Source organism: Erpetoichthys calabaricus, chromosome 5 (genome assembly GCF_900747795.2).
Source record: "Erpetoichthys calabaricus chromosome 5, fErpCal1.3, whole genome shotgun sequence".
In the NCBI taxonomy this organism is placed as follows: Eukaryota; Metazoa; Chordata; class Cladistia; order Polypteriformes; family Polypteridae; genus Erpetoichthys; species Erpetoichthys calabaricus.
In genome coordinates, this window is record NC_041398.2 from 246,598,294 (window position 1) to 246,624,814 (window position 26,521).

At 39.5% G+C, this 26,521-nt stretch overlaps 1 protein-coding gene across 2 annotated transcripts in view; it reads left to right on the forward strand.

The window, feature by feature from the left end:
- Positions 1-26,521, forward strand: part of abce1 (ATP-binding cassette, sub-family E (OABP), member 1) — a 69,344-nt gene that overhangs the window by 33,897 nt on the left and 8,926 nt on the right. For both annotated transcript variants that reach the window (XM_028802731.2, XM_051928164.1), the window contains exons 6-15: positions 1,597-1,734; positions 5,012-5,081; positions 10,171-10,267; positions 10,370-10,459; positions 13,832-13,953; positions 14,513-14,734; positions 18,250-18,309; positions 21,153-21,211; positions 21,310-21,420; positions 21,669-21,811. In XM_028802731.2, coding sequence (XP_028658564.1) covers positions 1,597-1,734; positions 5,012-5,081; positions 10,171-10,267; positions 10,370-10,459; positions 13,832-13,953; positions 14,513-14,734; positions 18,250-18,309; positions 21,153-21,211; positions 21,310-21,420; positions 21,669-21,811 — 1,112 coding nt within the window. The remainder of the gene's footprint in view (positions 1-1,596; positions 1,735-5,011; positions 5,082-10,170; positions 10,268-10,369; positions 10,460-13,831; positions 13,954-14,512; positions 14,735-18,249; positions 18,310-21,152; positions 21,212-21,309; positions 21,421-21,668; positions 21,812-26,521) is intronic.

The window sequence follows — 26,521 nt, forward strand, 5'->3', positions numbered from 1 at the left end:
CAGTCCCTGAACTAGCCACACAGCCCCACAGCATGATGGAACCTCCACCAAATTTGACAGTAGGTAGCAGATGTTTTCTTCTTCTGCCATGTAAAGCGCTTTCTGTTCTGACCAAATAACTCCGTTTTTGTCTCATCGGTCCAAAGCACTTTGTTCCAAAATGAATCTGGCTTGTCTAAATGAGCATTGGCATACAACAAGCGACTCTGTTTGTGGCGTGAGTGCAGAAAGGGCTTCTTTCTCATCACCCTGCCATACAGATGTTCTTTGTGCAAATTGCACTGAATTGTAGAACGATGTACAGATACACCAACTGCAGCAAGATTTTCTTGCAGTTCTTTGGAGGTGATCTGTGGGTTGTCTGTCACCATTCTCACAATCCTGTTCATATGCCGCTCTTGTATTTTTCTTGGCCTGCCAGACCTGCTGGGTTTAACAGCAACTGTGCCTGTGGCCTTCCATTTCCCGATTCCATTCCTTACAGTTGAAACTGACAGTTTAAACCTCTGAGATGGCTTTTTGTAGCCTTCCCCTAAACCAGGAGACTGAACAATCTTTGTTTTCAGATCTTTGGAGAGTTGCTTTGAGGATCCCATGCTGTCACTCTTCAGAGGAGAGTCAAAGGGAAGGAAGTACAACTTGCGATTGACCACCTTAAATACCTTTATATCTTATGATTGGACACACCTGTCTATGAAGGCTTAACAAGCTCATCCAACCAATTTGGTGTTACAATGTGAATTTCCCCCTGGGATTAATAAAGTATCCATCCATCCATCCATCCATCCAGTAATCAGCATTGAGCAGTGACAAGCATTAAAATCAGCAAAATTACAAGGGACCCACATTTGTGCACAGCCAGTTTTTCACATTTGATTTAATTTCAACTAAATACTGCTTCACTGAAAATCTTTGTTCAGAAAACACCGCAGTACTCCTAGGAAATGAAAGGCACTGTTATCTTTTTTGTTGAAAGTAGAGTCAATTATTATGCAGGCTGAGAGGGGTCCCTAAAGTTTTTAATATGAAAAAACGTCAACATGTGGAAGTGCGTACGTCTCTGTCCAACCCATAAGTGTGAGGCTACAGCATGAAGCTCAAAGAGCCAGCAAAGAGGCCCCAAATTAATAAGTCGAAAGAAGGACGAGGCTACAGCGTGAAGCTGAAAGAAAGCGACTCTGTCGCCAAAATGAAACCACCAAGGAAAGACAAATGAGAGAGAAACTCGCTTAGACGCTGATAGACAAGGGGGGCGAGCACAAATCCAGAACGAAACCCGCCGACTCTGCATTTCAATTTTTTTTTTTTTTTTCCTGATGATTTCAGTAGTTTCTAGGAGTCCGGGCTTTTTACCACACGGCTTTACACAGCTAGTATTTAATAAAAGTGTAATAACTGACTGGTGGATGAAGTAAATAAAAAAGTGAAATACTCCAACTTTAATATCTCTTAACTTAGCTGCCAAACACACCTGAATGTGGTGCCACTTGTGCATTTTCTAACTTGTTCTATGTTGATAACACTGGAATTTTGTTCCTGGCTGTGCTACTTTGCTTGCAAATTTTAAAATGTTTTATTTTTTTTTCTCACAATAAGGCACCTCCAGATTGGCAGGAAATCCTTACTTATTTTAGAGGTTCTGAACTGCAAAACTACTTTACCAAGATTTTGGAAGATGACCTTAAAGCCATTGTTAAACCCCAGTACGTGGACCAAATCCCCAAAACAGTCAAGGTTTGTGTTTCTTGTTATTAAAGATACGTTGTGAGTATTGTGATTTTCTTGTAAAATCGGGGAAACTAGCAGAGCAGAAAGGTTATGAAGTTCAAGTCATTTGCAATGTGCAGGGCTGTTTCTGTATAAACGTGTTAGGAGAGTTTAAAAGAGATGCAGGCACTGCTCTTTATCTTTAGTGCCAGACAAATTGGCATTAAATTAAATTTATCAGTTGGCCATTCAGTTTTCTTTTTTTCTTTTTTATTTATTTGAAGAAAATAACATTGCATTCAATTAAAGTCAAAATTATACAACATATGACTTCATAGACAAACTAGAAAAAAAATCAAAGTTAAAAAAAGAGACAGTCTAACAAAACAGAGTTCAGTCCCCATTCAGTTATAGACATATTCACCTTGTATATGAAAAATCAGATTGGATTTCCTTAAATGTTTAAAATCATATTGTGAGTGTTAAACTTAGATAGATACTTTATTAATCCCAAGGGGAAATTCACTTACTCCAGCAGCACCTTACTGATACAAAAAAAAACAATATTAAATTAAAGATTGATAATAATGCAGGTAAAAACAGAAAATAACTTTGTATAATGTTAAATGTTAACGTCAACCCCCCCCCCCCCAACCCCCCCCCCCCCCAGGGTGGAATTCAAGTGTCGCATAGTTTGGGGGAGGAACGATCTCCTTAATCTGTCAGTGGAGCAGGACGGTGACAGCAGTCTGTCACTGAAGCTGCTCCTTTGTCTAGAGATGACACTGTTTAGTGGATGCAGTGGATTTTCCATAATTGATAGGAGCCTGCTGAGCGCCCGTCGCTCTGCCACAGATGTCAAACTGTCTAGCTCCATGCCAACAATAGAGCCTGCCTTCCTCACCAGTTTGTCCAGGCGTGAGGCGTCTTTCTTCTTAATGCTGCTTCCCCAGCACACCACTGCGTAGAAGAGGGCGCTCGCCACAACCATCTGATAGAACATCTGCAGCATCTTATTGCAGAAGTTGAAGGACGCCAGCCTTCTAAGGAAGTATAACCGGCTCTGTCCTTTCTTACACAGAGCATCAGTGTTGGCAGTCCAGTCTAATTTATCATCCAGCTGCACTCCCAGGTATTTATAGGTCTGCACCATCTGCACACAGTCACCTCTGATGATCACGGGGTCCATGAGGGGTCTGGGCCTCCTAAAATCCACCACCAGCTCCTTGGTTTTGCTGGTGTTCAGGTGTAAAAAACTTCAGTTTTTTTAAACTTCAATATTACCTGGGTGTTGAGTCAAACATAGAATTCTTAGCAGTAGAAATCTGCAACACAGCAGGTTAGAAAGTTAAGAACCACCTAAGTGGAAAGTTTATTTCCCCTAATAGATATTCACAATTTTAAGTCTCTCTATTGCAGGGGTGCCCAACTCCAGTCCTGGAGGGCTGCAGTGGCTGCAGGTTTTCATTCTAACCCTTTTCTTAAGTAGTGACCTGTTTTTGCTGCTAATTAACTTCTTTTGAATTCATTTTAATTGACTTGCTCTTGAAGACTCTCACCTCTCAATTGTTTCTTTTTCCTTAATTAGCAGCCAAACAATAATGAGATACAAAATGAGCCAAAACAACTGTTGAAGTGTGAAGGTCTCAGCTGAGGTGAAGGTCTCAGCAATGCTGATCTGCTCCTAGAAAAGAGAAAATCCACAATTTCGGACATGTCTGCTATTGCACAATGAGAGTATCAACAAGCGATGAAATTAAAGAACAACTTTAATTAACAACAAGACTCAGCACCTCATTAAGCAACTGGTTAGAGTGAAATTGGTTGGAGTTTGAGGCCCTGACTTAGTTGGTCTTCTGTTGGCTCACTCACTTCACATTTCACTTCTGTTTGGGTGCAATTTAAGGAAAGAAATGAAGCAATTCAGAGGAATGATGAAGAAATTCAGGGAAACATTTCTTAAAAACCAGTCAATTAAAATGAATTCAAAAGAAGTTAATTAACACCAAAAACAGATCACTAATTAAGAAAAGGTTTAGAATGAAAAACCTGTAGCCACTGCAGCCTTCTGGAACTGGAGTTGGGCACCCCTGCTCTATTGTGTAAAAAAAAAAAAAAAAAAAAGACGACGATACGTGATATTTTGAAGAGAGACACTTTCACATCCCGCGAGACGGGCAAGTCACATCATACTTACAACCTTTGGAAGCAAGTCCCCGTGATACACATGCAGAGCAGGTTAGAGATAATGGAAGTAGGAAAATTCAAAACTCTCAACAGAATGAGAGTAAAGATCACATTAACGCAAACAAACGAAAAATATTACTCGGTGAAATAATGGAAGAGCGAAAAGAGACCGAATAGTGTTTGAGGATGTCTAGGGGAGAACAGAGACAAGGCAGTGACTTTAAAACATTTGAAGTGCTCCACAAAATGCAGATCACGCGGTATGGGAGCAGCAGCTGATCGAGCAAAGAGGAGGTAAAAAGAAAAAAACAAACCTGTTATTTGATTCCCATTGTATCACTGTGTAAGGGGGGGTTTCGGAGGAGTGACCGCGTCTCCTTGGGGTGCATTCAGCCCCCCCCCCCCTTCATAACGCCGCATAGCAGTTAAGGGGTAGGTGAGCGAATTGCAGATCACGTTACACGGCAGCAGCAGCAAGCCAGCAGCTTATCAAGCAAAGAGGTAGTAAAAAAAGAATTTGTATCACCGTTTAAGAGGGGTTTCGGAGGAGCTGCCACATCTCCTTGAGGGTGCGTTCATCTCTTCACAACGGCACTTGGCGGGGACGGGAAGGGGTTGGCGAGTGAAGTTATGTGCTGTTTGGCTTTGAGTTTTACATGTGGTTATATTCTGAAACCTGGTCAAATCATCTAAATGTTGAGCAACTCGTGAGGGAAAAATAAAGTTTTGCATTTTATTGTGTGTCATAAATGTTTAAGATGTCCGCGTTTTATTTATCTGGCAGGCAGCAGAATCTTTTTATACTTTCTAACTTGTACTTAACTTAAAAATGGAATTATAGTCTTGTTTATGCAGTGTATAGCCCTATAAGAGATCCCGTTCATGTTCTTAATGTAAGGTTTGCTATAAAGTACTTTATTGTCTTTATCTGCCTCACACATTCTGTAAAGGTTATTTTTCTGCATTATCATCTGCCAAAGGGTCTGTTTGCTATTTTTTTTTCTCAGATTTTGCCAACATAATATAAGATTGCAGATGGACAGTTAGTTAAGATTGCTTTTAAGTTTTCCTTTCAAGAACGTGTACATGTTCATTGATTTTTCTTACTTTTTCACAGGGTACTGTGGGTTCCATCTTGAGCAGAAAAGATGACACCAAGACTGAGGATATTGTCTGTGATCAGCTTGGTAAGCTACACAGTTAGGTTTATAGAGAGAGTAGGGGAGGTGTAGTGAGTTAGTGCTGTCACTTCACAGCATCAGAGTCAATGGGTACAAATCCTGATCCAGTCAGCATCTGACTTGGCAGAGTTTGCATTTTCTGCTGGTGTCTGCATGGGGTTACCTCTTTAGTACTCCAGTTTTCCTTCCACATCTCAAAGATGTGAATGTTAGATTCATTGGTGATTGTATGTAGGTCTGTAAAATTGAGTGTGCTTTGTTATGACCTACCACCCAACCCAGTGTAGTAGGAAAGGCCTTTAACTGGATAAACCAGGTAGATCAGTGTTTCCCAAACTTGGTCCTGTTGGACCTCCTGTGGGCCCCCCTGTGGCTGCAGGTTTTTGTTCAAATGAGATTCCTAATCAGTGACAACACCTGATAGCACTGATATCATTAAATGATGGAGCTTGAGAGGTGCTGCAAAGAGGAATGGGCGAAACTGGCCAAGGATAGATGTGCCAAGCTTGTGGCATCATATTCAAAAAGACTTGAGGCTGTAATTGCTGCCAAAGGTGCATCGACAAAGTATTGAGCAAAGGCTGTGAATACTTATATACATGGGATTTCTCAATTTTTTTATTTTTAATAAATTTGCAAAAATCTCAAGTAAACTTTTTTCACGTTGTCATTATGGGGTGTTGTGTGTAGAATTCTGAGGAAAAAAATGAATTTAATCCATTTTGGAATAAGGCTGTAACATAACAAAATGTGGAAAAAGTGATGCGCTGTATGTTATATATATATATATAATATAATATAATATAATATAATATAATATAATATAATATAATATAAAAAGCTGCTTGGAACAAAAACCTGGGGCCACAGGACCGAGGTTGGGAAACACCGAGTGAGAGAATTCTATGGAAGGATTAAAATGAAAAGTCCACTTTTTGAATTGTGTGTGCACTGAATCTTAGAGGCATGCAGAAGCCCCCAGAAAATGGTTTCAAATGTTTGGATTTCTCTCTTTAAACCTAAACAAGTAAATGACTTTGGGGCAGTTTGTGCAGAAGCTAAATGCAATAGATGTGTTGTAAAAAATAATGCAAGTTTTACTGCCACCTGCTGGTATGGAAATACTGTAGTATTATTATTACTTGGCTGATGCCTTTTATCCAAGGCAACTTCTGACAGATAAAATTCGTTCCATTCCAATTGGAGCATAAGCAGGTGAAGTGACATAAGAATGGTCACACCCTGTCAGTAGTGGGATTTGAACCCCCACCCTCAAGGTTTGAACTTCAGAGCTTTAATCACTGTGCCACATTACCCCCATTTCAGCTATCTTTGTGTTGTTCTATTCTGCACTTGGCTTTTTTTCTAACTAGGGGGCTCTGCCCCCTGCTCGCTTCGCTCGCCAACCCCCGGGTTTGGTTATCTGGATATACAATTTAAAGAGATTTTTATTTTAATTTTATTCATTTTCTATTTCTTGATATTTGCCAGTAATAAAGCTGTAGTGAATAAGTTATTCCCACCCTGGGGGTGCGCTGCAATGTTATATATCCATGTGTCAGACACCACCAAGTAGCGCCACAGACTGTCCAGGAGGTCACTGATGCCCTGATCCAGGTCTGGAGAGGAGATCCCTAGGACACCATCTGCTGTCTCATCAGGAGCAGGCCCAGATGATGTGGGGGCCATACCCATTGCTGACTCGCATAATAAGTTACGAGTGATGAAATTCACACAAGTTATATCAGCCAGTTATTTCAATTTTTGACTTTGGTTTTCAGTGTGATGTTGAATCAGCTCTCAATGGGTTGGTGAATTTGGTCTCCATTGACCGTCGTGACATCACAATGAATTCCACAGTATTTACTCAGTTTAAGATTTTCAACTTGAATATTTCGTTCATTGAGATCAATGTGTGATTTAAGTGTTCCCTTAATTTTTTGAGCAGTACACTTTGGGTCACTTTTACTTAAAATGGTTTATCATTATACAGTAGTAACTGTAGTATACCTTTTATGATTATGTTTTACTTTGCAGCATAACATGAGCTAGCTGTTTATTTTTTAAGTTGGAGAAATGAGCTGAAATGACTATGTGATTTTAAGTTAGTAGTGTAAATAACTTGAAAAGAGAATAATGGCAGAAGTATGAAAAATGCCCTCCATTCTCTCTTGGAGGCTCTCTCTTGGAACACTTTTAGCCACATGCTCATTTCTTCATGGTTTCTGAAGAAACGCCTCTGGGCATCTTTTCTGCCTGCAGCTACCAGACAATTCAGTGCTTCCTCCCAATGTCCCAGAATTAATGCTTATCAAGTTAATTTTGGTATTTCTGCACAATATCTATTGGTCCGTCTATCATATAGTGCTCTGTCTGTCTGTCATATAGTTGTCTGTCTGTCCCTGCCTACTATACTAAAATTAAATTCTAACTATCCATCCTTCCTTCCTGTCTTCAAGACAGTATCATTGTTTTGTTTCTGCTGCTATATGCATCTTAATTTCCCCTTGGGATTAATAAAGTTTGTCTGATTAGATCTAAATTGTGTTAAGACTTTAGCAACATACAATCTCTGTACATTCAGAAGACTTGATTTGCAAAACTCACTTTCTTCCAGACCCCTGCTAATGCTGGAACTAGTCAGAATGTTCTTCAGTGACGTTGCTTTTGTCATGTTTGGTAGTATAATGCTTTGGGGCTGCAATAACTAATTATTGTCATTGAAAATAAAAATAGTTGGCAATTCATTTTATTAATCGGTTGCCTTGTTATGTACTGCCGCTTCATTTTACTGACTTAAGAATAACATCCATCCATCCATCCATTTTCCAACCCGCTGAATCCGAACACAGGGTCACGGGGGTCTGCTGGAGCCAATCCCAGCCAGCACAGGGCACAAGGCAGGGAACCAATCCTGGGCAGGGTGCCAACCCACCGCAGGATTAAGAATAACAGTAATCTCATTTTAAAATTTGTCGGATAGAGAATGTAAGTATTGTGGCAGGACTGAAAATCAAACAACTCGAAATTGTTGAGTCATTTCACCTTCACATTTAGTAAGAAGTATGTATCTTTCAAGGTGTGTAAAATTGAGCTCACTCAATATGGGAGAAGAACCCTAGTGCTTCCCTCTCACTCATAATTGGGGATAATTCAGCAACACTCTCTTGGTGTCACTTTCTTATGTTTCTTCTGACAGCTTAAACAGTGCAGAACACCAAAAAATGAACAATATGTAGAAGGTCTTTTGCAGAGTATCTCTCTTAATAAACACAGTGGCCACTACTTGATGCAGTATTGTATTAAAAAAAAAAAAAAGAAAAGTTTGAAATTCATCTTGTGATTTTTGCTGCCATCAAGTGGATAAAATCTGACAATACACTCTAGAAAACTTTTGTCATTGCTTAACAACAACCTTGGCGTCTGTCACAGCTTTGGAAATGTTAAACTAGGTTTTAAAGTTAGTAGCAAGACTTATTGCTGTACTTTTTTTGGCAAATATAATTTTAGATCATACTTGTACCAGCTGTTACAAAAGAGAACAGTGTGTGAGGAATGAAACATTTATTCACCTTGAGTGATTGTTTGATTGGCTGCATTATCTGTCCTGTGAGTCTGTATCCTTGTTTTTTGTTTCTGCTGCTCTATACATCTGAAGTTTCCCATTGCATAAATCAAATTTATCTAATCTAACATAAGGATTAGTAGTGTGTGTTTGTGTCTGTCAGGCTGCTATATCTCTTTTATTCCAAGCAATGGCATATCGCAAACATTAACACTGCTTTTTAAGTATCCCATACCAAATGCCATATAACAGAGACCTACTCATTGCATGGTGCACTACAAATATTAATGCTGAGGTCTACATTGATTACTTAGATTTTTGACACATCTTAGACAGGTAACGGCTAGTTCTTGAATAAAATGTTTGCACATGCTAAATCAATCAGTTGAAACAATTATTAAACAACTAATCATTTGGAAAAATGGTTGTTAGTTACAGTCCTAATTGTAATGTATAATATAATGGTGGACATGCTCTTTTGGGCTCCTTTATCAGTTTTTCTTTCTACTAAAACTACTTTGTACTATACAGTATTGCAGTCTAGCTTAACATCTAGCATGTGTCATTGATTCTTTAATCTTAGAAACAAATTAAATGTTTTCTGTTCTCTGTTCAAAATGGTTACAGGCCAGGATAATGTGGATATTTTGCCAATGGAAGCAATTCAGGCATAATGGTAAAGTTAATGCATGACAGCTGTCAGTGAATTTCTTTAGTAATTACCGTATATAGTCACGTACAAGTCGGGTCTTGAAACCCGAAAAATTGGTCATAAAATCGAACCTTGACTTGTACGCCCGTTCAAAAATACGACGTCTTCTTGCCTCCTCCAATCTCCCACCAGTTCCTCAGACACATCGAATTTTGTTGCAGCAGCGCAGTTACAAATTTCTTTCACCACTTCAACAACTTTTAATTTAAAACCAGCTTCATATTTTCTTCTGATCGAACGCTCCATCGTAGATAAGGGATGCTCTTACGATGAAGGTGTATGAGGGTGTGAGATACAAAAAACAGTGCAAACGTTGTTTCAGAATAGTGAGGGTATTACCGTGTGGTCACGTTAGGCACAATACATAGAAAACAAAAAGGCCGTGTGCTCCGTGGTTACTCTGTCAGGTGGGCGTTAGCTAATCATAATCTCTTGGACCAATAGCGGGAGTTTTCCGCATTTGACTTATATGATCGACATTATAAAATAACGGAAATTATACAGTAAAATCAAGTCCTGACTTATCTGCTGGAGAACTTATCTGCATGTGTTTACGGTATATTGCATCATTCTTACTGTTATAGTCAAATGTTTGCACAATAAAAAGTGCAGTTTTTGAAGCCTGTTTTTGCGTTTAGCTCTTGATTTAACAGAGTTTAGTGTACTCGGGAAGCAGTACTGTCTAGCATATTCATCTCCTATAGCCATTATGTCATTGTGGGACATCATAGTAGTGCTAGTCCCACTGAAGTCTCTGTATTGTGCTTGTCTCTTACCAATATTAAATTTCTCTTTTGGTTTTATTCTTCCTTTAATAGATTTGACTCATCTAAGAGGCAGAAATGTGGAAGACCTTTCTGGTGGGGAACTGCAGCGTTTTGCTTGTGCGGTGGTATGCATTCAAAAAGCAGACATGTAAGATCCAACAGGTTTCTCTTAAATTCAAAAATTGTTTTTTTTTCTTCAACTTATTTATTTATTTTTTTGCTTATGCTTGTATTTTTTTTCCCCCTGTAGTTTTATGTTTGATGAGCCGTCCAGTTACTTGGATGTCAAGCAGCGTTTGAAAGCTGCCATTACAATTCGGTCTTTGATTACCCCTGACAGGTATGTACTTTACACTGTTTGCTTGTTTTCACAAACTCTAAAATGATTTAAAAAGAATCTGGTGACACAAAAAAAAAATTGGGAAAGCATTAGAAGTAAAAGTGTATGTACAGCGGATTCAGAAAGTATTCTGATCCCTTCATTTTCTGCACACTTCATTCTGTTATAGATTTAGTTGTAAATGTATAAAATTGCCATTTTCACCCATTGGTCAGAACTGAATAGTCCATGATGACAAAGTGAAAACCTGTTTTCAGAAAGGATTGCAAAGTTATTAAAAATCAAAAACTGAAATCTCTCATTCCTAGAAGTATTCAGACCCTATACTGTGACACTCCAAATTGTACTCGGATGCATCTTTTTCACTTTAATTATCCTTGATGTGTCAAGAACTTGATTGGAGTCTTCCTGTGACAAGTTGAATTGATTGGACTTTGCTTAGAAAAGCACACATACACCTGGGTATCTAAGATCCTACAATTCAAAGTGCATGTCGGGACAAAGACCAAGGCCAATGAACTAACTCCTTGTTGATGTCGGTGGTCTAATTGTGGCGAGGCATAGATCAGGACTAGGGAATAAAACCACTTGTAAAGCTTTGAGTGGTCTCAGGGACACACTGGCCTCAGTAACTCGGACATGGAAGACTTTTGGAACCACTAAGACTCTTTCTAGAGTTTGCCATTCGACTGGGCATAAAGGGCTTTGGTCCGGGAGATGACTTAGAGCCTAATGGTCACTCTGACAGAGCTTCAGAAGTTCTCTGTTGAGATGGGAGAACCTATTGGAAGGATGGTCATCATAGTAGCACTCCAACAATCGGGCATTTATGGTAGATAAACGGAATAAACGGAAGACACTCTTGAGTAAAAGGCACTTGACCGTCCACTTGGAGTTTGCCAAGCAGCATTTAAAGGACTCTTAAGAGCCTGAGGGAAAAGGTTGTCTGGTCTGATGAGACAATTTTAACTCATTGGGCAGAACCCCAAATCATATGTCTGGCAAAGAACTGGCGTGGCTCATCACCTTGTAGCAACAATAATTCTATTAGGAATGGAACCAGACAGAACCTTAGCCCCAATTTGATGTCTTCAGCTGGAGAGGTCCTTTATGACTTTATAAAAGGAAATAACCACCCCAACAATTATTTAAACAAACAAAAAGAATATATATTATAAATCAATCAAACAAACAGTAAACACTCTTTAACCAGTCCTTATCAAATCTGCAACAACTAAACAAACACTAATTAATATGCCACCCCATTAAACACTTCTATAAAATACTCCCCAGAAAACGGCGAAACAGAAAAGAAAGAAAAAGAAAGCAAGCAAGGAAAAGAAATGGAAATATACCCTATTTACAGACGGCACAAATATATTCACAGTACCTGTATACAAATATAAATTATACACACACACTCTCCACACATTCCCCAGTCCCTTTTATGTTAACTTTGTTTTAAGTCTATAATCCACATGGCCTAGGAAGTCTGCGATAAATCCAGCGATCAAGTCAATGTTCCGCTGACTTGTATACTGTATCTATATGTAAAAGAAGCAATCTCACCGGCCTGGCGACGATTCTTTTGTTGAAAGTTGAAGTCTGTCTCACCCGGGTGTCTCGGCGTTAGCGTCCGTCCATGGCCAACGCCCGCATCACAAATGCAGAGGAGTAAAGCTGTACGCTCCGAAGATCCTCTCAGATTAGCCAGCACTCTTTTTCCTTATTACAGAGCCTTATGTGCTTTACCAATAGCTTCTTTTCTAATTGCTTTCCCAGCTCCTCCTTTAAACAATCTTTCTTCTCTTCCCTTTTAAAATACGCGCCTCCTTGCCTTGTAAAGTCTGTTCTCCTTACATCACACCAAAGCGCCTTTTGTCAAGGACCCACAGGTGTGGTTTGGCCCCCTGCTCCCCTTAAAGAGATATCACTTAAGACAATATTCCCTCAGACAAACTCTAAAGGGAGCAAGCGGCAGAAACAGTTACAAGCACACAAAAAATATGTGACAACTGTTACAACCTGCCTAATACCATCACTGTGGTGAAGCTTGGTGGTGCAGCATCTTGGTTTGGAGGTGCTTCTCCGCATCCAGTACACAGAGACTGATTAGAACTGAGGGAAGGATAAATGCAGTCAAATACACAGAGGACCTTGAAATAAAACATATACTGTACATGAGTGCACTCGACAGTTTGCCTTTCATCATGGCAATGACCCAAAGTATACAGTGAAGAAAATGCTGGAGAGACTTCAGGACAACTCCCTGACTGTCCTTAAGTGGCTCAGATATAAACCCCATTGAACACGTTTGAAGAGACCTGACGATGGCAGTTTATAGACTCATCCATTCTAACCGTACTCAAGAGTATCTGCCAGGAAGAATAGGATAAACTGCCCAGTTGTGCAAAGCTTGTAGAGACTTGCCCACAAAGGCTCAAAACTAGAATTCCTGCCAAAGGAGTATCTATAAATGTACTGAATTAAGGGTCCGGAATACTTTTATGAATGAGAGATTTTAGTTTTTGATTTTTTTTTTTATAAATTTCTAAACCTTTCTGATAACATGTTTTCACTTTGGGTTGTCGATTGATGGGCAAAAATGGCAAATTTTTCCATTTAAAGTTAAAACTACAACACAATAAAGCATGCAGGAAGTGCAGGGGTCTGAATACTTTCTGAATTAATTATCCAAGGCCTATTCATATTTTCCAAATAGCAAGGTATCTTTATAGTGCTTCTTCCCAGACTCATTTGTAGGCTGTGTTGTCACCCAGTCAAGTATGCATATCTCCCTCTGTGTGTATAAATTTCCTCCAAAGACACCAGGAAGACATGATCAAGGGCATAGTGCTCAGCCCATTTACTTCTAAATTGTATTGATACGACTGTGTGCAATGTAATTTACGGACATTTTTTTTTCTAGAAAGAAAGGATAGGAAAAACTTGCACCCATCCACCTAAACTTGGTTAAAAAAATCAGGATATTTTTTTATGTATACCAATGGTGCATCTCCAGCAAGATTTTCGTAACAGTTGTCTTTATACACCATTAAGCAAGTGATTGGAAAGTGTCACACAATATTGTGTTCAGGTTCTTCTTATAAGTGGCTTATAAGAATATCACATTTTTGATGTAAAACTTTATTGAACATCTCTATCTGGACAAACAACCGGAAACAAAAAAGATGAAATAATTTTTATCCCCTAAACCAAAGCTGAAATGTATCTTCCTTTGGTCTTTAGCTCTAGACTGAGCGTGGCACTCCTGCTAGTAAAGATCCATGAGTTTGTTATCAATTCCCCAGTCCTAAATAGTTTGTTTTATGTGAATACTTTGTAAACATTATAAAACTTTTTTTTTCTTAGGTATATCATAGTTGTAGAACATGACTTGAGTGTGCTGGATTACCTGTCTGACTTCATTTGCTGTCTGTATGGAGTGCCAAGTGCTTATGGAGTAGTTACCATGCCTTTCAGTGTTCGGGAAGGTAATAGCAGTTTTTTTTATTATACATTTTAAAAAGTAGATAGTTTTGATTAGTAAATTAATTGAAATATTAAATCTTGTTTGTGTGTTATAAGAAAATCAAAACACTTGTTACTTTATCACACGATCAGAGACTGTAAATCTGCTTTGGTATTTTCTATAGTTAGGATGAGTTTTCAGGCTTGCATGTAGTGGATGTTAAACTTTAGTTTGTCAAGTTAAGATGATTTCATAAAACTAACGGTTAGGATAAATGGTACATAATACCGTGTAAATAAACAAATACATAAATCATTAGGTGGAAAGCTGTTTATTTATTATTATAAATTATGAAATTGAATTATAGAATTTTTATTTGTTAACTTAATGATTGCCATTGCATCTGCCTACAATATAAAGCTGGATTGTCATCAGTGGAGTATGGATATTGGCATTGGGCATGGATAAAAGTGTTTCAGTTTTTCTGGAATCTTGTTCTTGGTTATCTAATATTTGTTTTAGTGACAAACACATTCTCTGTAAATCGGATATAACAACTGTTTGCCTGTTTTTCCTTATAGGTATTAACATTTTCCTTGATGGCTACGTCCCAACAGAAAATTTGAGGTTTAGGGAAACATCGTTAGTTTTTAAGGTAGCAGAAACTGCAAATGAAGAGGAAGTTAAAAAGATGTGTAGGTACCAATACCCACGGATGAAAAAGCAGCTGGGAGACTTCGTCTTGGAGATTGTGGAAGGAGAGTTCACAGACTCTGAAATAATGGTCATGCTGGGGGAGAATGGTAAGTGTTATTGTAATATTCATAGTTTTTCAGTCTAAATGTGGCAGTGATTTGTTTTAAGATCAGTTCCTAAACCTGTTTAAGAGTAGTTCTAAGTATATGCATTGTTAATAAGGTTTGGAACTTTAGAGAAATTCCTAAATGAGTTATTGGTGTGTCTTGCCAACCATGCAGGTGAGTTGGTCTCTTCTCACCAGTACACATTTTCATATTCATGCACTTCTGCTTCTGCCATATTAAAAGTGGCATCTGCCCCTTATGATTGTATATTGTCCAGAACAAAAGAATATTATCATGTCCTTCATTTGTAATTGAACAGGTTAGTGTTATGGGGAATAAGCAGCAAATGATTTCAGATTTGAATTTGATCTTTATATTGATGTCATATAGTATTTCTAAAAACTGAATGGCATTTAGCAACAAAACAAGGAAACATACGCTTAGTGCGCATTTCATAGGTTCTGTAAGTAAAAAAAAATGCTATATGCCATATATCCTGCAACAGAAAATGTATAGTAATAATAAAACTGTACTCTGTGTGTGTGTGTGTGTGTATTTATATGTGTATGTGTGTGTGTGTGTGTGTGTATGTATGTATGTATATGTATGTATGTATGTATGTATGTATATATATATATATATATATATATATATATATATATATATAATACAGTGGTGTGAAAAACTATTTGCCCCCTTCCTGATTTCTTATTCTTTTGCATGTTTGTCACACAAAATGTTTCTGATCATCAAACACGTTTAACCATTAGTCAAATATAACACAAGTAAACACAAAATGCAGTTTTTAAATGATGGTATTTATTATTTAGGGAGAAAAAAAATCCAAACCTACATGGCCCTGTGTGAAAAAGTAATTGCCCCCTTGTTAAAAAATAACCTAACTGTGGTGTATCACACCTGAGTTCAATTTCCGTAGCCACCCCCAGGCCTGATTACTGCCACACCAGTTTCAATCAAGAAATCACTTAAATAGGAGCTGCCTGACACAGAGAAGTAGACCAAAAGCACCTCAAAAGCTAGACATCATGCCAAGATCCAAAGAAATTCAGGAACAAATGAGAACAGAAGTAATTGAGATCTATCAGTCTGGTAAAGGTTATAAAGCCATTTCTAAAGCTTTGGGACTCCAGCGAACCACAGTGAGAGCCATTATCCACAAATGGCAAAAACATGGAACAGTGGTGAACCTTCCCAGGAGTGGCCGGCCGACCAAAATTACCCCAAGAGCGCAGAGACGACTCATCCGAGAGGTCACAAAAGACCCCAGGACAACGTCTAAAGAACTGCAGGCCTCACTTGCCTCAATTAAGGTCAGTGTTCACGACTCCACCATAAGAAAGAGACTGGGCAAAAACGGCCTGCATGGCAGATTTCCAAGACGCAAACCACTGTTAAGCAAAAAGAACATTAGGGCTCGTCTCAATTTTGCTAAGAAACATCTCAATGATTGCCAAGACTTTTGGGAAAATACCTTGTGGACTGATGAGTCAAAAGTTGAACTTTTTGGAAGGCAAATGTCCCGTTACATCTGGCGTAAAAGGAACACAGCATTTCAGAAAAAGAACATCATACCAACAGTAAAATATGGTGGTGGTAGTGTGATGGTCTGGGGTTGTTTTGCTGCTTCAGGACCTGGAAGGCTTGCTGTGATAGATGGAACCATGAATTCTACTGTCTACCAAAAAATCCTGAAGGAGAATGTCCGGCCATCTGTTCGTCAACTCAAGCTGAAGCGATCTTGGGTGCTGCAACAGGACAATGACCCAAAACACACCAGCAAATCCACCTCTGAATGGCTGAAGAAAAACAAAATGAAGACTTTGGAGTGGCCTAGTCAAAGTCCTGACCTGAATCCAATTGAGATGCTATGGCATGACCTTAAAAAGGCGGTTCATGCTAGAAAACCCTCAAATAAAGCTGAATTACAACAATTTTGCAAAGATGAGTGGGCCAAAATTCCTCCAGAGCGCTGTAAAAGACTCATTGCAAGTTATCGCAAACGCTTGATTGCAGTTATTGCTGCTAAGGGTGGCCCAACCAGTTATTAGGTTCAGGGGGCAATTACTTTTTCACACAGGGCCATGTAGGTTTGGATTTTTTTTTCTCCCTAAATAATAAAAACCACCATTTACAAACTGCATTTTGTGTTTACTTGTGTTATATTTGACTAATGGTTAAATGTGTTTGATGATCAGAAACATTTTGTGTGACAAACATACAAAAGAATAAGAAATCAGGAAGGGGGCAAATAGTTTTTCACACCACTGTATATATATAATATAATTTCAACAGAGAGAACTACTTAATGGATTTAGATCGGGTTTTTTTCTATTCATTCTGGTTGATTTTGCGACCTCTCTCATCATGTCAAGTATCATAGTTTGCTTGTGGTACAGACTTATTTGCGCGAATTGGAGAAAGACGCACCGGAGCCCTCCTGACTAGCGCATCAGCCACGGGGCGTATCTTACATCTGCTTAGCTAGCGAATGACAGGTGTACTTAACGGATTTAGATTGGGCTTTTTTTCTAGAATTGCTTGAACATTCCGGTTGATTTTGCGACTTCTCTCATTGCACTAAGAATCATAGTTCACTTGCAGGAGTGATGTATTTGTGCTAATCCGAGACAGAGGCTGCGGGCCGAGGGGAGGAGGAAGTGTGTTGTCAGGAGTAGGGGGCCAGGCAGGGCCCTCCTCTCTGTCCTGTTTCACTATTACACGGACGGAACCGTGGGGGGCGTCTAGTTAATTATACTTCACAGCTGTTCTGGAAACTGCCGTAAAGCAAAAAAAAAATATATTCAGAGTTTTTAAAAGATGTTGTTTGGGATCAGACATCTAAAAATGCGTCTATTGTATAGTGCACAGTTAGTCTTATGATGTCAGTGCCTCTGATTTGCCAGTACCCTCGTGCTTATTGAATGTTTCTGTGCTGCATTACAACACTCCTTTGCTGTTTATCTCAGTTTGTCACTCGGACAGCTCATTTTCTGAGAGATCAGGAGTACTACATGAAATGCAGTAATCGTCAACTTTCAACAATTTGTATATCGAGGCTGCCATAATTGTTAATTGTGATTTATAAATGATTAATTATGTAGCCCTACTTGGAACATCGGTAAAGTTAATCACAAGGTTATTCAAGTTGCTGTCTCCTCCTTAACATTTGTGTGCAATTTGCAGGAGACTTGTGGATAAGATTTATGTTAATAGAATGAGACCTGTGCAGCTGCTTTTGTAAATCTTGTAGCTGTCAGAAATATTTGCATCCTCCATACCACGAATGACAGTGCTGTACAGTGCCATGCATTAGGTTATTCCTCAGAAGTATTTAGCTTTTTAGATAAGGTTTCATTGTATTGGAATATTTGATTGATCTTTCCCCACTTTGTAATTGTTGTTATTGTTAAATTTGAAAGTCGCTCTTCCAAAAGTTAAGTTGACTGACGTTGGCACACTTATTCCTAATTTATAAAATGTTTTCACTCTTTCAGGAACTGGCAAGACGACATTCATCAGGATGCTCGCAGGAAGACTTAAGCCTGATGAAGGAGGTAAACTTCTGCATGAGTTCCCCCAGCCGGTCATCTTGTCTCCAGTCTGCTGGAGAGCTGGATTGTGGTACACGCTCAAAAAGAAATTATGTTTGTATCAAGATGCGTTTTCCTGTGCAATGCCTACTGTTTCCCTCTCAAATATCTGCCATTTCTTATTGTCTCTTTGAATGAAGCTTTAAGATGGAGCAATCACAATTTATAGGCGCAACACCTAACCAGTGTCATTGATGATAATATTTATCGGCAACTGTTTTCATCATCCATTATCAGCTAGTTTCCTTGTTAGGTATTTCAAGACTACCATTAATCACATTTTGATATATGGTGGGAACGAGGGATGTAAATTCTATGGAGGGTTGAAGAACTCAAAAGTGTGGTGTCATTCAATCTAATAAGAAGTTGGTGTCTTGTAAGATCTGTCAAAAATGAGTTATGTGGGATCACCTGAAATAAAAACACAACAATCTAGTGGTGATCCGTCTTGTCCTTAGATAGATAGATAGATAGATACTTTATTAATTCCGAGCAGAAATTCACACACTCCAGCATCAGCATACTAATAAACAATATTAAATTAAAGAGTGATAACAATACAGGTATACAGACAGACAATAACTTTGAATAATGTTAACGTTTACCCCCCCCAGGTGGTATTGAAGAGTCACATAGTGTGGGGGAGGAACGATCTCCTCAGTCTGTCAGTGGAGCAGGACAGTGACAGCAGTCTGTCGCTGAAGCTGCTCCTCTGTCTGGAGATGATCGTGTTCAGTGGATGCAGACCTATAAATACCTGGGAGTGCAGCTGGATGATAAATTGGACTGGACTGCCAATGCTGATGCTCTATGTAAGAAAGGACAGAGCCGACTATACTTCCTTAGAAGGCTGGCGTCCTTCAACATTTCCAGTAAGATGCTGCAGATGTTCTATCAGACGGTTGTGGCGAGACCAGCACAATACTAAATATCACTACCAGCTCAAAGTCCTCCTTAGACAGGGCAGGATATGAGTCCTCAACAATATGCAGGATTTATCTTTTGATAATATTGACAGCCTGTACTTAATGCCATTTTATTTAAAAAAAAAAAAAAAAAAAAAAGCTTGCAATATGTGACAGTCACAATCAAACTTCTTGATTCTTGACGGTGCTGACAGCCTTCTACCCTTTGATGTCAACAACTGCCCTGAAAATGTTACAATTGACCTTAAAGTTACTAACCATACATGTTTCTATGCATTGTTTTGACTGATGAAATTTTAATAAGGGGAGCCAACTAAGGGATATAATGAGTGCACTTATCCCAGGACTGGGCTTGTAGGGGGCCTAGGACAATCTGTGCAGAAATTCATTGTTTTTGTAACAGCACCATCAATAGCAATATCGGCAAAAGTGGTGGTGACAACTGCATGTGGTTACAGAAGGTGGGAATGCATCATGACTTTAAGAAAGAAAAAACATTATTAACTGAAATGTAAGGTATAATAAGAATGTGCTGTGCATTAACTGACAGTATAACATTAATCCTTTTATAAGCTGAGAAAAGATTCTTAAATTGTAACTGCCACATAGCCGTTGAAGTTTTTGTAACCCTGATGGTGCAGAAGAATAGGGAAGTACATGTTTTGCAAAGTGCTCTCTCTGTAAAACTCTAGCCGTAGCCGAATTGCATAGCCTAATTTTGATGGGGAACCTGGGACTTTGTGCATGCTGACTACCGTGTACTTCTGCACGTACTGATTTAATGGGTCATCTTAAGCTACTTGCAAACTCTGTGTGACCTCAAATTGAACTGATATACTTCCTCTTTTTGTTTAGTAAACAGACTGGTATAAAACTGAGCTAACTTCCTTTTATGAGCGGGTTGTCTGATCTGACCTGTCAGTAGCAACTTGAGCTGGCAGGCGGGCAGCCTCTGTTCGCACCAAGAATAAAGAAATTGCTTTTTGTTTGAAATTGGTGTTTTTGCCTTCTGTTGTTCTCGACTTCAGCGTCCACAGTTTCAACAGAGTGGGCCATTATAGAAATTGGCTCCTGCTTCTAAATGTCTCCGTGCCTGCCACAGGGTAAAAGTGGCCCCCCCAACCTCAGCCAGATTTCAGTTATTCCACTGTGGCTGACTGAAATCCATGAGAAATTTCTTACTTGTGCATATCAATGTACCAAAAAAGACTGAACCGTCCTGCAGTTCTGTCCATTGAATAGGAAATTGCAAAAGTGAGTTTTGTGAAGTCATGAATGACTTAGCTCATAGGTGTATTCTGTAGAAAATAGTACTGTAAGGTGGAACCTGTTTTAGTATGTTGAAAGGATATTTCATTACATTTGGCTTTCAGTGTTACAAAACTTGAGCAGATAATCTTTTCACTTGAAAAAAAATTACATGCTGGTTTTGCATTTGGATTGAAATGTTATAAAATACACGTTCATAATGTTCCGTTAGTTGTGGTGTTCCTGAATGGCCAGTACAATGTGAGGCTGAAAAGAGGAGCACATCAGTACAGTTCTGTATCGTGGCACTCCTGCTTGTACTATTGTTAAGAAGTATTATGTAAGAAAAAAAGCTTTTTCATTTATAATAAAACTAGCAATTTGGCGCAAACTATGGAAAAAAAAATCTTGGAACAACTAGCTATTAATACTTTTGCAACCATAATCTAAATACTGCCACGAATTGTTGCGATTTGAGTTGGTTGATGCCATCCTTATTTAAATAACTTGCCTTTGTGTGTAGCATTTTGAAAGTTTACAGCCTCTGTGTCCTGTGGTTATCTTGACATTTGCACATCAGACATTGTGTGAGCACGTGACTGATATTTTTTTATTCCCCACTTCTGTTTGTAGGAGAGGTTCCAGTCCTCAATGTCAGCTATAAACCACAGAAGATCAGCCCAAAGTTTAAAGTAAGAAAGCCTGCAGCTCCACATTTTCCAAATGTACAGTAAGCATCATGGAGTGTTTGTTTTTCTGATGGTGTTGTGGTTTCTCTTTTTCTTTGCAGGGAAGTGTGCGACAGCTTCTCCACGAGAAGATCAGAGATGCATACACTCACCCACAGTTTGCAACTGATGTTATGAAACCACTGCAGATTGAAAGCATCATTGATCAAGATGTAAGTGTGTTGTACTGTATGTATGAGCCAGCTTGCAGAAGAGAATGTCTACAGTTTACGTTCCTTGTTCTTTACACATAATGGTTTCCTCATTGGTAATTGTTTTTTATGCTGCACTTACAGTAGCGGTGGATCCTGGTGACTGCTGATTTATTTTTATTTCAACTGATGAACCCATGAACATGCAGTACCCTCTCCTGCCATAGACACCTTTAAATTGAAAGTCTTTTTAAAAATATTCTTTATAGGTTCAGAATCTTTCTGGAGGTGAATTGCAGCGTGTTGCTCTGGCTCTCTGTCTGGGTAAACCAGCTGATGTCTATTTAATTGATGAGCCTTCTGCATATTTGGATTCTGAGCAGCGTCTCATGGCTGCCAGAGTCATCAAACGGTAAGCATACTTTTGTTATTGTTATTGACCAGACCTGTATGTTAAATCTGAGGTTAAAGGAAAAAAAAAGAAACACTTCCATGTTACAGGTGACAGCATGTAGTTGTGGTAGTCGCATTCGAGTCAATTTAACTCTTAAACCACCGGAACTGACTGTAGTCGGTTCCCAATGCAATTTGCCAGCACGCCGGAGCCGAGTATATTCGGCAACGAATATTCATTGAACTCCGCAACCAGCTAAAGTTGTTTCCAAGAGCAGTTTTCCAGCCGAGTATATTCAGCAACATATATTCATTGAACACTTTAACCAGCTATAGTTGCTTCCCAGAGCAATTTGCCAGCACGCCGGAGTCGATCAGTCAGTGCCGTATATTCGTTGAGCAGCCAGCTCACGATCACTGCCGGCCCCAGCAGAACTGCAGCATCACTGTCCCTGGGATTCAGCCACTGCACTAGACTAGCCTGCCAGCATCAGCGCTTACCTCTGTGTGCTTGCGTGCAGCCAGTTCAAGCGCAGTTGGCTTGGTGATGTACTGAATTTCATCAATGGCTCAGTTGCACCTTGCACATATAATAATTGATTGTTGCAGTAGTTTTTTTTAATAGTTTTTACAGTTCATTGGCAGTGTGTAAAACGATCAGTGTTGCAGTAATTGTGATGCTGTTTGCATGAAAAAAGTGTTCCATTAAAATTTCACATTTTCTTTGTGAATTGTGATGTTTACTTAAAAAGTGCAAAGTTTACATGTTAAAAGTAAAGATCCGTATAGCTATTGTAAAAGAAGTAGTCTCAACACACAAAAAAGGTTTGGGGCAGCCACTGGTATATTTTCCCTGGCTGCAAAAGGACAAAGAGAATAGCAATGATGTGCATCGGTTGAGTTCCAAAACTGAACTGATCTCATTAGGAAAAGATGGTGGCTTTATAAGCCGAAAGAGGAACTGGCAGTGACGTCAGTCTGGGCGCCGGAACTGGCAGTGACGTTGAATCAGGCAGGTTTTCCCGGATTTGGCCTGCAGAGATAACAAAGGTAGGTTTAGTGCCCCCCACCACCCCCTGGCCTGGCGGGTAATTACCTCCACTTGGTCCACTCGGCTCCCTCCTAGTTGCACGTGTGTGACACTATTTATAGCTTTTATATTTATAGTGATAAACGTTATTTGCCTGTCAATTCAGAAACAGAAATGGCATGACGGTGGGGCAAGTTGCAGTGGTGTTTAGTGTCTCCCCATGAGTCCTTAACTAACTTGGAGGCTTACATGTCAGGGGTCAACTCTGGGCTCTAACCAACTGATGACAAGGCGTGTGATCTAAGCTGGCATATCACCAAGGCACTGTTGCTGGAGGAAAAAGCAGAGCATGAAGTTAAAGCATAAAAAGGTGGAAATGAACAGAACACTTGATTTGAAAGGTTGCCGGCAGAAATGTGTGTAAAGAAATACGTTGGAAAGACAAAGTGAAAGCAGGTCAAAGCTCACCACACAACTTTTTTGTGGCGTGAACAGGATTGCAAACGTCCTCTTGCAGTTTGAAGATAGAAATAGTGAAACTACACTTGAGCCAAAGTTGATGCATGGTGTGCTATTCATCGTCACTTGGTACATGGAAGATGTGCATAGTGATTGACTCGATTGAAGGGCTAACCATATAAGTGTAGTCCAGACCGCTGGGTGCCATCTTTTGACCTGCGTTCGGACTTGTAAACGTCATAGCTGGTAGAGCAGAGTGCTGAATTTTGTATTTTTTAATAGCAGGGGTTCTCAAACTTTTCTTGTTGCAACCTACTTCTTAGAATCTTAGAGGCACAATCTTCGCTAAATTCTCTGACCAGGGTGGGGTTTGTCCCCCTTGAATTATCATGGACGATCATCATAACTTCATCATAAACTCTTAAAGAATTGACACTGATGGTCCAAGCTTTCTCCCTTCGAGAATCGCTGCCTATTGCCAGAGTGCATTCCTCTGGAGAAGTGACGCCAATCATCAGAGTGCATTTGAATTCAACGACGACACACTTTGCAAACCACCCATTCCCATTAAATACAACACTGACTTGTGACCCAGTGGCAGCAACCTATGACCCATAGTTTAAGAAACCTTGGTAATATGAACAGATCTACTTCCAGTTATACATACCCTGTATTTTGGGTGGAGGCAAATTTGTGACTGTTGGTGCTTTTGGTTTTGATTATTTTACTACCTGTTCCTCGTGAACTTGTCTGTGTAAGAAGATGAAGGAAGAAAAATCTTTTTTGTTTTACTCATTTTCACTTTGGAGCTACTGTAATTATTGTATATAGCACCTGCAGTTACTTTGTGTTCTTGCATTGAAATATAAATGTTTGCAAGACATACAATATATACCATATTTCCCCAGCCATAGGCCGCGGCTTATACATTAATTTTACAAACCTGCGTATTGGGTGCGGCTTCCTTAAATGGGGCGGCCTATAAACATTTCAGTCGCCATTCCTCATGCCTTCATTTTGATGGCTATTGTAGAAACTATCCGATTGTTCTCACACTGCATGAAAACCCATTCTTTAATTCGCTTCTCTAAGTTTGGACAATTTGCTTTTCTTGTACGCCTTCCACTCCTACGTGGCGGAAGCGCGTGCAAAGCTTCCTCATCTTTCCGCCAATTTCTCAGTTGTTTGTCATCTACTTCAAAGTGGCGTCCAGCTGCACGATTGCCGTTTTCTTTTGCGAAAGCAATGACCTGGAGCTTAAATTCTGCAGTGTAGGACTTGCGTTGCGACATGATATCTCTGAGTGCAAAATTTTATCAATTTAATTGTTCATGCTCAACTATAATGTCACTATAGAGTTGCAAAGGCCTACAGGGGCATGCCAAATTAGATGCTTTTACTTCAGATTGGTAAATTCAGTAACGTCGCGGTAATAGCATGGGACAGTTTATCTTAGTTTTAAAACATTAATGAGCATTTTCTGCGGCCTATAATGTGGAGCGGCTTATCGTTGGGGAAATACGGTACTCATGTATAAGTCGGGTCTTGAAACCTGAAAAATTGATCATAAAATCAGACCCCGACTTATACGCCCGTTCAGAAATGCAACACTTAAATTTTAACATCTTCTTGCCTCCTCTAATCTCGCACCAGTTTCTCAGACACATTGAATTTTCTTGCAGCAGCGCAGTTACCAATTTCTTTTGCTACTTGAACGACCAGCTTCATATTTTCTTCTGATATAACACTCCATCGTTATTAAGGGATAAATAATAAAGTTCACTTTGACTTTTTGACTTTGGGATGCTCTCATGATAAAGGTGTATGAGGGTGTGAGATACAAAAAACCACAAATCAGTTCAAACGTTGCTTCAGAATAGTTCAGGTATTATCTTGTGGTCACATAGGCACAATACATAGAAAAAAAATAAAGGCAGTGTATTCTGTGGTTACTCTCTCAGATGGGCGTTAGCATGTCGTAATCTCTTGGACCAATAGAGGGAGTTTTCTGCATTCGACTTATACGACCAACATTATAAAATACCGGAAATTACACGGTAAAATCAAGTCCTGACTTATATGTGGGAGAACTTTATTTGTGAGTATATAGGTAGTTCTGGGACATATGTAATAAACTACAAATGTCATATTTGAGCAGTTATCATTGTCAGTCAGTCATTTTCTGACCCACTTAATCTTCAAGAGGGTTGTGGGGGGTGCTGGAGTATATCCTAGCTAGCATAGGGTGCAAGGTGGGAACAGACCTTCTCCATCACAGGGAGAACACACAAACAAACAGACACACACCCGCACACTGCAACCAATTTAGTATTGCCTATCCATCTTACCTGCATGGTTTTGGACTGTGGGAGGAAACCAGAGCACCCAAAGCAAACCCACAAAGACTCTGGGAGGATGAAAGATGCAAACCCTGGTCTCCTTACTGTGAGGCAGCAGCTCTACCACTGTGTCCGTGTCTTAATTCTTCCCATCCCCTGGTCCCTTGGTTGTGGCTTCATATACTCACATTCTGAATCTGTGCAATGGTGTCATTGCGTGGGGCACCACATTAGTATTCTGCCAAGTTTAGATTGAAACTGTTGGAATATCAAGACAGAATTAGAAGCCATTTGGTAACAAGTTGTTCACTAACTAATTCTTTCGCATACTTAGTTTTATGCTTAGAAGTCTGTAGTGTTCTAGGTGGGTATGAGAGGCACATAATAATCTCATCATCTCTTGTGCTTTGTACATCCTTTTATGTAATACGTACATTACCCAGCTGTTGTGTAGCACCTTTCATATATTTCTGCCTGTCTTTTGTTAAACAAGCCTTGGTGGTGTTAGTAGCGAGTTAAAATGGATAACCTAGTGCAGGAGTGGCAAACTGCAGTCCTGGGGCCTCATGTATAAACGGTGCGTACGCACAGAAATGTTGCGTACGAACCTTTCCACGCTCAAATCGCGATGTATAAAACCTAAACTTGGCGTAAAGCCACGCACATTTCCACGGTAACTCATACCTTGGCGTACGCAATTTATCCGCCCGGTTTTGCAGACTGGCGGCACCCAGTGTCAAAGCAGTGCTACTGTTCCTGTGTGGTCACCCTTTCTTAGATCCACATCCACGGCGGCGGCTTTATCAAATACACTGAAATTAACCGCATATCGTTCATAAATTTAATGCATCTGATTGTAATTAACCTGTAACAATATAATGGTCCACAGAATGGTCAAACT